This window comes from Talpa occidentalis, unplaced genomic scaffold (assembly GCF_014898055.3).
Source record: "Talpa occidentalis isolate TD23 unplaced genomic scaffold, MPIMG_talOcc4v2.1 talOcc4.7, whole genome shotgun sequence".
NCBI lineage: Eukaryota > Metazoa > Chordata > Mammalia > Eulipotyphla > Talpidae > Talpa > Talpa occidentalis.
This window is the reverse complement of record NW_023605083.1, coordinates 12,713,811-12,726,743: the sequence shown is the minus strand read 5'-3', so window position 1 is coordinate 12,726,743 and position 12,933 is coordinate 12,713,811. Positions and strand designations below refer to the sequence as shown.

Genomic DNA, 12,933 nt, shown 5'->3' with positions numbered 1-12,933 from the left:
ACATTGCTCCATGGGATGCAAATGGTCAGAATAATGTATAAGTTCTACTTTTGCTTTTAGTAAACTAAGTATGCTTAACTTATGGATGTTAATTAAAGTAATCCTATTTAATTATAATATAATATATAGTCATATAATTCTATTTAATTTTAATTTAATTCTATAAGTAAACATATAATTGGTATTTAATAATTATTTTTGATGATTCTTTAAAAGCATTTTAGAAAAGCATTCTGTTTACTTTCTATTATATGTGTTAAACGTAGACATATTTGCCCATATATGTATATGTCAATGTACATGAATGTGTGCATATACATATAAATTAAAATACATACATACTTAGAACCAGGATTGATTTGATGGATATATATCATTAATACTCACTGTAATGGCAATAAAGGTAATATGGAGGATGAATCTAAAATAACTACTACTTTCACCTTCCATATTGCCGTTAGTAATTTACTGACTTGCCATATTTCCTTTAATAATGCTACAACTATGGCAGAATTTTCTTTAACCTTGGTTATGAATAAAATATTCATCACAGTTACACATCACAGTTCATTGAATTTTCCAGTTTTTTGCCTGTAGCTAACAGAAAAATGATAATACACTTACAAAGGAAATTAAATTCTCAAAAAGGAGATGTGAAACCAGAGCTAACTCATAGTTTCGCCGTAGTTAAGGGTCATCCTTTAATTTATGTGCAGTTTTTTTAAAAAAAGATTTATTTATTTATATATACAAGAACTGGGGTACAGGACAGAGGTGTGGGGAGTGGGTGAGAGGATTCCCCAGAGACAGAGTGGGGAACAGAACAGGCAGACTGATTGAAACACACTGCTGAGGGAAGCAGTGGGTGAGACAGGAGAGGTCTGCTGTGCCATGTGGTTAGCTCCCTGGCCAGCCAGGATCAAACTCATGCTGCAGAGGCTGTGGGTAGCTTCCCAGTGCTGTGCTTAACCCCTTGCACCACCAGTGAGGCCCTATGTGCAGTTTTGATCTTAGAATAATTCACTGAGGTAAAGTTTTCTCAACTGATTGCCTGTTCTGCAAACACTGTGTTAGGTATTAAGTCAAAGATATTTCAAACAAACAAAAAATGTATGTGATTGTTTCCCACCTTTAGCATCTTACAATTCAGAGGAGCAGAGATCCTCAGCAACCTTACTCATCAAGTGAGTAAGCAGATGATGTGTTTCATTAAAAGTGCAAATGAAATTTAATAATTTCCAGGTAGCGTGGGCAGTAAAGATGATAGAGAAGCTGAGATCTAGGCAAACATCTTAGTTAATCAGTAGGATTTGAAATACTAATTTAAAAAAGAAAAATAGGTCCAGGTACAAGAAATAGGGAATAAGCACAGCTCATTGGGAGCGGTAAGAAAATCTGGCTTTTTATCATGAATAATAAAAGATAGAACTGATCAGAAATGGGGGATTTAGGATATAAAGAACTACAGGTGTGAGATATGAATGAATTATTCAGTCTTAAGTCTATTAAATTTCACTGATGATGTGATTTTCAAGGAGACTTTCACAAAAGGCAGTTGGAGATATGGTAGATGGATCTGCAGTGTTTACTAAATGAAATGCAATGCAGGGAAGAATCAGAGCTGCAAGTGGAGGATGAAGCATCTTTTGCCTGGAGGTGACAGTTAATGCAGAGGAGGATGAGTCATGGTTGGAAAGAGTGCAGCATCCTTTGGGCTGGGAACAGTGGTCATTTATTTAAGCTGTCTCTTGCTGCTGATTCTCTTTGACATTTTTCTTACTTGCTCTGTGGGAAAAAATAGTCAGCATGACCAACTCCACTGCAGATATTAGAAGCAAACAAATCTTTTCATTTAAAATGGGTTATTTGCATTATTTTAATTTTTTTGAAAAGGTACGCTTTTTGAAAGAGAGAGAGTGAGGGGCTCAGTCTCATTTACTTTGCTTTACATCTCCTGATTCATTTTGATAATAATATTTACAAAAGTGCATTGTAGTTCAGTTCCTCATATCTTTACTTGAATAGCTGTTGTGAGGAATACAATGAAGAATAAATTAGAATAAGATGTGATTTTGGTTTTGGTTAAAGTACAGAGTATTTAGAGAGTGTAAGAGCAGGTGAAATTGGACATAGGAACTCTCACTATTGTACTAAATTGGTACATTTGAGATTTTTTAACAGAAATGTTTTTAATAGATGATATGGGGGACATTTTGGTTCATTTGTACTAATTGAATTCATTTATCCTTTGTTGAAGTTTGTTAAAATAGATGATTCTTTTTTCATACTGCAAGTATATACTTAATATAACCAGAAAATATTGTACCTGTATCACCAGTGTATACTTAATAGCACCAGAAAATATTTTATATTATGATAGTTTAGGGAACCAACTTATGGAAAATAATAGGGTAAAATTATTTTTAAATAAAGGTAAGGAGACCAAAAATCAGTGTTGGCCAGATGGTCTCAGGGATCCTGAACTTTTCAATTTGACTCTTACACATAAAATGATAGACATTTTAGTAATGTTATTTAAAGAGCTACAGAAGAAAACATTTACCATATTCCTAAGGAATGAGTCAGTTGTTATTTAACCTACTGTGTAATTCAATGCCTTGATATATTTAGATCCTTTGTGTCTTGAAAAATAAGATGCCCAGAGAACAACATAGATTATCATTTTGAATATTTCTTTTTCCTAAGAATGTAATTAAATTATACATTTTTATATCAGCCAGCCAATCAAGACCATACCACATCTAATTCCTAACCTCAGTTTGTTTGGTGAACTGTCTTTCTCAGAGCAGCCCAAATGTCAGCTTTTATAGAGAAGAAAATGATTCATTCCCCCCACTTTCTCCTTTTTCTGTCTTTCTCCCTTCTCCCCAACCTCCCCCCTTCACACACACACACACACACACACACACTAATTTTAACCAGATATTTATAGCCACTGGTCTGATGACTTTATCTCAACTGTGATTTTTCTGGACAACTCCTAAATTATTAATGGTAAAAACAATTCCATTTGGTAACTCACTTGACAGTAGCCAGCTGCTGTGGTGCTAACCTGTTGATGGATGCCAAAAAGGGGGGAAGGGCTAAAATCATTCTCAGTAGAGCAGTATGGGATTAAAACTGTGATACAAGCCCTTGAGTTTTTGTTGATAGCCGTATTTTATTCCCTAGAGATGATCAAAATAGGATTAACTCAGACATACTAGGATTCTCTAATGTTACTATAAATGGAGACATTTCTCAGCTACATGTTTATTGTGGCAATTTTGCAAATGAAAATGAATTTTTCCTTGTGAGGATTTATCTATAATGATCCTCTTTAACCAAATTGCAATGTTGGGATATAATAAGTTCCCTGACATTGGAGACAGTTAGGTAGAAATAAGAGACAGATGGGGCCTCCCTGGTGGCGCAGGCAGTTGAGCGCAGCGCTGTGAAGCTGTCCGCAGCCTCTGCAGTGCTGGTTTGATCCCCACCAGCCGCAGAGCAACCCACATGGTACAGCAGACCTTTCCTATCTTGCCCGCTGCTCCCCTCAGCAGTGTATTTCAGTCAGTCCATGTGTTCTCTTCCCCACTCTGTCTCTGGTTAATCCTCTCAACCTTCCCACACATCTGGCTTGTACCCCAGATATTGTATAAATAAACAAATCTTAAAAAAAAAAGAGACGGTTGATTTGGGGCTGTGTAACATATATTTCCTTATTTTAGGAGTTCAGCTAGATTAGTTTTCCAGCCCAGATTTAACTGAAAACACCAACTTCAAGAAGACATGAGAGGGCTGAAATATGAGCTGAAATTACTGACCAAAATGAGAAGGGGGGGGGGAATCAGCGGAAAAATTATAGTAAAATTTGCTTACTGGTGGGGAAAAATTGATATTAATGACCTTTAAATCCCTTTCTATTCCTAATTTTCTGTGACTTATACCTAAATATATAGGTCACTGGCATTTAGAATCCCACTAGGGGGTTCTAAACTGAATTTTAAGGCTTCCCTAAGCCCCATTTTAGTTTGACAATAATCATTATGAAAGCAGGCAAAGAATCTTGACTGGTGGACCAAACAAATCACAGTTGGTCCAAGCTTTGGATTAGGTGGCAGTGATAACAAACAAAGCCTGGATCTCTGCAGGCTACTGATATAATTGATAGCTCGTATCACCTAGGAAACAGGTTAAGTGAGAGGACTGATGTCGAGGACCAAGGTTAAGACAGTGAATCTACCTCTGGCCATCTGATGGAAATATAAGCACCATGGACAGCTCTTCAAAACTGTGGTGTGACTGCAGAGATGCTTACAGTTTGTAAAAATAGCCTTCAGGTCCTGTTTTGGGTTCATTTCTTCCTAGCTAAAGATCTCTACCATAGACAGGTAGTTTAACTTAGGCAACCCTAAGTTTTCTGATCTGCAACACTGGAATAATATCTGCTCTATATAGTTCTTATGTATACATAGTAGCTGATAAATTACAAGTAAAAGTATGTGTCAGCTTTACAAATTAAAGATGTTAATGTTGTTTTTATTGTCTTTTTACTTTGAATAATTATTAGACTTCATCTACCTAAGATTTATTATGTTAATGATAATGGTTAGATTAATTTCAATCTATGAAACAACAGTTAAATAAATTGATGGGAGAGACTGGGATATAGGCACAGATATACTTTATTGCTCAGCGAGGTAGACTAGGATTTACTGCTATATTGTAGGTTATGACACAGGTTATTACATTTATTGTGCCATTTAATTTTCATAACAACTCTATGTACCTCAAAGAGTTAGAAGACTCAGTCAGTGGCATGCCTTTCTATCATGACATATTCCTTCTGGTGCTGATGCTGGGGAGAAAGGAATGATGACTAACAGGCTAAGAGTGATGATAAAATTCAGACCCTTGGATCTTCCAAGATTGATCTCTGCTATAGGTTTTCCTGATGGTGGAAGGCAGGAGTGAAATACAGAGAGTAAGATATGCACCTCAGACTCCAAGGGGATATTACATCTTCCATAGCCAAGAGACAGAACCTTGTATTTAGGAGTCCCTTTAGAAAGAGGTGAATAAAACCCACTAAGATGACCCAGAGTGTTACTGACATCACTACAGGTCTGGTTGTGGTGGGGTCCCTCTTCAAAGACCCTCAACTCAGGGGCTTTTGAAGGAAATAAAAAATCATACTTTGATTCTATGCATACTAATGTTATATAATACATGTGATCCTGATGAAAAGCAACTAACTACCTTTATAATTGGAATATTTTAAGAGAAATGAATGTTTTGTGTAATTAGCACTAGTAGTCCTTTCTTTAATGAAGCCAAAGGATTTCCTTGTGATCTTTATGTATTTTGTATTAGTCTAATTTTTATTAGATTTAATTTGAATCTTTGTTTTAAAACAAAATATATATAAATAAATAAATCTTAAAAAAGATTTAAATATGTATCTGGCTTTTTAAAAATATGTATGTGGCTTTTTAAAAAAAAAGATTATTTATGCATACAAGAACGGGGGTACAGGCCAGAGGTGTGGGTGGTGAGAGGATCCATCAGAGACAGAGGGGGGAAACAGAACAGGCAGGTTGACCGAAATACACTGCTGAGAGGAGCAGCTGGCAAGTCAGGAAAGGTCTGCTGTGCCATGTGGGTTTCTCCCTGGCTGGGGATCGAACTAGTGCTGGAGTGACTGTGGTTAGCTTCATAGGTTGCATCTTTACTGTTGTACCACCAGGGAGGCCCTTTATCTGGCTTTTTAAGGAAATTAATTCTACATATGGAAAATTGCCCTTTACCATATATAAATTGAGACATATAAAATGTATTATAATTGAAAATGATTGGGTAGCAAATACCCTCACTGTCTCTCTGTATGGTTTGTCTGTGTCTGTAAGGATGTTGACAGCTAGAATCCTTTTATATGAAGCTCAGCTGGGCTGAATTTTTTTCTTACCAGTTTGCTAGATACTTGTGATTCTCTATTCAATAATCCATTGAGGAATAGTTTGAGGAAGTAGCAATTTTCTGCCTAGGTGTCATTTTAAATCCATTACCAGAAGGAAATGATTATGTGATGCTGTTGCCCCTCATAACTTTCAAAAGGAAATGTTAGTGATTAGGTAGTTACATAATGATTCATATAATAGAAAGCATTGAGGTTGAAATCAGGAAATTAGTTTGAACTCTTGCTTCAGTATACCTACCAGGTGTATCACCTTTGTCATGTTGTTTAAATTCTCTGAACCACACTTTTCTCTTGTGAAAATGTGATTCTCCATCTATACCAGAGAATGATTGTGTTTTTTAAAAAGATTTATTTATTTATGCCTACAAGAGCTGTGGTACAGGCCAGAGGTGTGGGGGCTGGAGGTGAGAGGATTCACCAAAGACAGAGTGGGGAACAGAACAGGTAGACTGGCTGAAATACACTGCTGAGAGAAACAGCGGGCGAGTCAGGAGAGGTCATGTGGTTTTCTCCCTGGCTTGGCCAGGAATCGAACGCGTGCTGCAGTGGCTGCGGTTAGCTTCATAGGTTGCGTCTTAACCCTTGCGCCACTAAGGAGGCCCCAAGAATGATTGTATTTTAAGATGTTTGTGAAAGTGCTTAAAACTTGTAACACTTTAAAAGTGCTTATTTATAATCAATCTCCTTTGTGGTCATTCCCTACAGAAAGTGAGTGAGAAGGTTGGAGGAGCTGAAGGAACCAAGCTAGATGATGACTTCAAAGAGATGGAGAGGGTAAGATTTCACCATGTAGAATTCCCTTTGCATCAAACTACTAGGCATATTAAGCAGAAAAGAGAGAAGGAAAAAGGGATTCTTTACTCCACTGGTATCTGAGAATATGTTTTGTTATTCTTAAAATTACTCTCTTTTCAGGGTATATTTTTATATAGGACATTGGGATGAAATGGGAAGAAAAGGGGAGAAGGTGGGGAGTGATGTCCCAGATGTTTCTGGGAACGTTTTAGTCACTGTCTTAGAGGACTTCCCTGACAGGACCCCGGTGGCCTGAGACAGCAGGGCATGATGGAGATGAGGGCTGTGCAGCCTGCCAGCCTTTGCCCGCATTCCACTTCTACCAGTTGTTGCACAAGTCAGTTTATGGCCCAGTGTCTTAATTTTTGAAGTAAAATGAGAATATTAATCCTTACGTGGCGGTGTATTAAGTACTTAAAATAATGTAAATCATCTGGTAAAACATTTGTGAAAAGGTAGTAGTTTCTCAAAAAATGGGGGTGGAGGTAGAGACATCTGCCATTTTTCTCTTGCTTTTCTTGCATTCTGAGACTGTTTATAGCAAGTGATATTTGGGTTTATGGTGAATAGTGTATACTGCATTGTGCAGAGAATTGTTTTAGGTAATTTGCTAACAGGCAGTGAATGGGAATGTAAACCCTGTTAAATGAAGAGGTTGTCACAAATTTCTTGTACCTACGAACTACAATTTTATTTAGTCCATAACAGTGCCAAGGGGCTGCCTTAGTTTTTCTATTTTTGCTGTTTGTGTGAGTTTTCAAATAAAATTGTAACTGCTTCCTCCCTTACTTTTTTTTTTAGTTTTCCTCCTGATGAATTAATTGGCGAATTCAAATTTTTGTTCTGTGCCTCCTCTGAACCAGTCATGTGGGGGTATAGCAGTGTGTAGGTGAACAAGGTTTCTGATAGCATGAGTTTCATAGACTAGTGGGGAAATACTAGTCTAGTATTTGTGTCTGGACAAATACTGACCAGTGTGACAAGAGTAACAAAGCATGGTGGTAGAGAAGCTTGTTGTAACAGAGAACTAACTCACAGGATAGTTAGAAAAGGCCTTCCTGATATTTAAGTGAAGCTGTGGATGATGAGTGGGTTAGCGGAACCTAGTATGTTCCTAGTAAAGGAAACAGCAAATAAGAGAGAACAAACACATTTGAGTTTGAGAAAAAAATATAAGAAATTGCCAAAGGACCACTAGTGGTCTTGTGAAATGAGACTCTGCAGTGTTTACCTATGTGGCCATTCTGTCTATGTCCTTGAGATGGACTTCACTAATAGGGTAAGTACCCACCAGGTAAGAGATTTAATATGAGACTCCTGAGTCTCAACTAGATATGAGTCTCATATGCTCAATGCTGTGCAGTCACTTACCCCACTCATTGATCCCTATTTTTTCCTCACCTCTGGATGGTTGTAAAAAGCATCTGACCTTTAGTCAAGCTAATAACTATTACTGTTCCCAGTTCTGGAACCAGTATTCTGCCCATCCTCCTTCTATAGCACCGAGTCTCTAAAACTGACATACATGCCCAGAATGACTTTACTTGGACTTACCCAGTGCCTGTAATTTTGGTGTTCCTCATGTTTTATTATAATCAGTCCTGCATCTGTTAGTTTGTGCCAGCATTTGTCTACACACAATCTTCTTTAGTCACCCCTTATCATTTGCTGTCTCTCCTACTCCCACCCCAGAGGGAATTTGTAATTTGCCTGGTGGCCAGTGCCATTTTGTTGATCACAGATTAGGCAGTTATTTAGGAACTTAGAACCAAGGAGCCAGAATTTGAGTCCACCTTTCAACCTCTGCCCAGACTAAAGGTAGTAAGTGAGATAGTGCACTGATTAAACAAAGACAAACTTTCTGTTTCTTAAGTAAGGCTAAAAAAAAGAGGAAATTTTGGAGAACAGAGTAGTTTACCACTGAATAACTAGTTAAGTTTTTGGAATTATGCTTATCTTGCAAACTAATTGAAATAAAAGATCTTGCCAGTATTTTATTTCAGGCAAAAACCCACAGACATACTTTTGCATCTGAAGGAAAGGTTTATTTTTATTTCTTAGAAAGTACTCTGTGAAGTTTTTATTTCAAAATTTAGATATTCCTGCAATAAAGTTAATTTCTTCTCCTTGTTTGTATTTGGGTTTACACAAGTAAACAGATATTTAGATTTCAGTGCAGTGTAGAAATTATTTTATTCCATTTTAATTTCACTTATATTTTGCCTTGTCTGTGACTCTGCTGCAAATTTTTCATTCTCTACCCATGCTAAATTTGCATCAAAGGTAAATATTTCTTTGGTGATTAGAAAGCACATGCTTTGGTCTTAGAATCTAAAATGTTTTCTCTCCTGTTAATTTATTAGTCACAAAAAAAATATCTTCCCTAGCCTAGAGAAGATTTCCCTTTTTATAGTTGATTTTTTCTGATCCCTAAGCATTTGGGGCTACAGAGACCATTGTTCAGGGGCTAGAGAGAGCATTGAGCAGTGTTCCTTGAGGTGCAATTAGACAATAAAATGAAATAAATTAGAGGTTTGCATCAAGCAGCTGTACTGGGAAAAAGAAGTTGTATTCCTAGAGGTTGTTGCTCTAATCTGTTACCCCCATCACTCTCCTGCTGAGAAGCAGTAAAATCACTCTGTATGCCTCTTAGCCCACAGACTTCCACTTCCAGCGCTGATTGGGTGGAATACTGTGGCTGTGTTGTCTCTGCAGAAACCCTGCTCAGAACCATTTCACTCCCCCTCTTAATTGCTATGCATGGAATTGTTTTGGTGTTAGTTTTAAATGGTATCTGTTTGCTTACAAGCTACATGAAATGCAGGCTGAATTTCTTACCATGATACAGATATTGCATGGATTTGTTTTTTGAACGGCTCCAGATTTTTGGTCAGGAGTAAATTTAGGGACTTGCTTGTTCCTTCTCCAATCTAATGTTACTGCAATCGTGTGTGTGTGTGTGTGTGTGTGTGTGTGTACTTACAATCATTAGTTCACATGGAATATGTTTAAATGCCTCCAAGTTTCAGACATTGTGTTGGGCATCAGGAATACAAAAATGATTAAGGCATGTACCTGCCTTGAGGGGCTAGAAATGATGGTAGAAATAGATACATAAAATCAGTGACTTATAGGACATGGTGCCTGGTGCCTAGGGAGGATTGCCATGAAAGACCTGACTAACTCAGGCTGTGTAGATCAGTAGAAGCTTCTGAGAGAGGGACCCTGAGCTAAATCCTAAAATTTTCTCTTCTCCAGTATATATAGGTGCGGCAGGAATATGTATGAAGGGTCTGGTGTCTCTTTTGCAATCATAAAACTAGCTTGGGAAATCCTTTCTCTTAAAACCAGCAGCAGCCGTAGGGCTTGAATATGGCTGTGAAACACTTTGATGAGAATGAAATTCTTCTTAAGCAGCAACCTCAAATTTTTTTTATTTAAATATTTTATTTTATATAATTCTTATATCTTTTTTCATCTTTGCACAATGTATGCATTTTCATTTTGGTTCTACTCCCCCATACAATTGCACCCCCCCTTATTTTGACTCCAGTCCTTCCTTTCCCCAGCCCCCCCCCACCCTATAGTGTGTTTCTGGTTTAGAGTTGCTTGTTGATTTTGATTTTTACTTTGTTTTGATTAATCTTTTTCCTGGTCTCTTATTTAGGTTTTCTAAATTCCTGCTATGAGTGAGACCATCCAGTATTTTTCTTTTTCTTTCTGACTTATTTCGCTGAGCATGATCCCTTCTAGCTCCATCCATGTTGCTGCAAACTGCATGTGTTTATCTTTTTTGATTGCTGAGTAATATTCCATTGTGTATATGTACCACATCTTCTTGATCCAGTCATCTATTTTTGGGCATTTGGGTTGCTTCCATAGCTTAGCTATTGTAAATAGTGCTGCTATAAACATAAGGGTGCAGGTGCCCTTTAGAATTACTGTTTCTGTGTCATTTGGGTAGATACCTAGGAGTGGGATTGCTGGATCATATGGAAGCTGCTCTATGTTTAGTAGTACAAAAAATCTCCACACAGCTCTCCATAGTGGTTGGACCAGTTTGCACTCCCATCAGCAGTGCAGGAGAGTTCCTTTTTCTCCACAACCTGACCAACATTTGTTGAGCAACCTCAAATTTAAAGAAAAGCAGGACTTTGAGAAAGGACAGAAAGCATGCCATTCCACATGAGAATGAAAAAGAGTGGGTTATTTTTAGAGTGAGGTGTAGGGAAATGCTGATAGGAGTGTGTCTATGGTCATTATCTTTATCCACTGAATTAGTCACTGGAAGGAGAGGGGTTAGAACCTTCTACCCAACCCCAAGTGGTAGAGCTAGAATTTATGAGGGGAAACTATAGGGAGATAAATTCAGAGCCAACATAACAAAGAACTTCTGATTGTCACAGCTTTTTATTTTAAGAACCTTAGGGATTACTGAATTCTGCATCACTGCCTATGTTTAAAGAGAGGCTAAACCCACTGTTCCCACATGCCATGTGAAGCACTCTTGTTATTTGAACTTTAAGGAAAGAGATTTGTTCCTGCTGCTATCACTTTTAATAACATCTCTCTTGGATTCTGGTGAGGTACCTCAAATGGGAGAGTTAGGAGCATGCTCAGAGTTGCCCTGAGTGCACCATGGCATCTGTCATTCCAAGGAATATCTTGCTCATGGGTGTAGTGGTTAAAAGAGATTTGGATTCCTGTGCTAGGAGACCCACTCACTGGTGTAGAATTGTAAGGTAGGTGAGACCCCCAAAGGAGGAATTTTAAAAACATCTTTCTCAGTTAGCTGTTTACATTATATATCCAAATTAATATCATTTAAGCTAATGTCTAAGAAGATTAGCAAAAGAATACACTGGGACAATCTCAGCCTAATGCCTTGTTTATTTTTGTTTTGAACATACTGCTTATTAATAGGTCTTCCCAGTGTGGGAGATAACTGCCATAAAGCAGAGCAATTTGAGGACAGGTACATTAACTCTTCCCAGTCAGTAGGGAAGTATGAAAGACATCCTAATTGGACCAACCCGTACCTCACTGTCAGACAAACTTTCCCAGGCTGCTGTTTTTATATCTTTTTGACTTACTTAATGAATTGTCCTCATTACTGTAAGTGTGTGTGCATTCCTAACAGAAACATTTACTTAAGTTCAATGATAGAAAAATTAAGACTTCGAAAAGATTTATGTTCTGTGTAACATTTAAACATTTCATTTGCATAACCCCTGTGAGTTACCCCATTCTAAGTGGGTCTTAATTCATCTATTGATTATTGATCCCTAAACCCACCCACTATCTGTGTTCCATTGTAAGGTGTCTGTTTTTCTGAAACTCTCCTCCTGTGTCCCTGTGACAACATCTGATATCATGTAGTATCTGGCTGTGTAAAGTACTTATCTTTCCACCCCTTCATTATTCCACCAAGAATGCTGTTGTTCACATCCATGGTCACTATGTATGTCCAGGAAACATTGACTCCTATTTCCTCCAGTGGATAAAGGTGATAGTAAGATCCTTCAAAATACTCATCTCCTTCTAGTCAGTTCTATGTCTTTCCATTTGCTTGTCTCTAAAGAGGAAGGCAGCAGGCCACATGGTCAGCACCCACAGACTGAACATAGAACCTTTGCACAGAGATTGATAAACTTTTTCAGAAGTATGTGAGCCTTTATGGGCTACAGGGCCTCTGTGGTCTCTGTTATAACTCCTCATCTCTGCTGTTGAAGAGCAAAAGCAACCATTGACTGTAAACTAATGTGTGATTGTGTTCCTATAAAATTTACCTAAGGACACTGAAATTTTAATTTCACACAGTAATGTGAAATTAAACAGTAGTCACATCTTAAATTTTTCTAACCATTTAAAAAAAAACAAAAACAGGTAGTGACCTGGATTTGGTCCACTGGCCACACTTAACTGAACTGAAGCTTTCCTTAAACATGAAGAAGAAAAACATTACAGAGAGTAAAGAGGATGAAGAGAGCTGTTTCTCTCCCAACCCAATATTATAGTTACAAGACTGGATAGTGGTGGAAGTACTGCCTGACTCTAAAGATTGGGAGTTGTTGAAATCTTCATATTGAGAAAATTGAAGGGAAAAAGACCTAACAAATATATGCCTACATGTTTACTTTCAGGAAAAACAGAGATTT

General features: G+C 37.5%; 1 protein-coding gene across 1 annotated transcript in view; it reads left to right on the top strand.

Annotated features, from left to right (window-relative positions):
- SH3GL2 (SH3 domain containing GRB2 like 2, endophilin A1) overlaps positions 1-12,933 on the top strand; it is a 183,280-nt gene that overhangs the window by 136,429 nt on the left and 33,918 nt on the right. Inside the window, exon 2 of the mRNA XM_037494013.2 lies at positions 6,686-6,754. Coding sequence (XP_037349910.2) covers positions 6,686-6,754 — 69 coding nt within the window. The remainder of the gene's footprint in view (positions 1-6,685; positions 6,755-12,933) is intronic.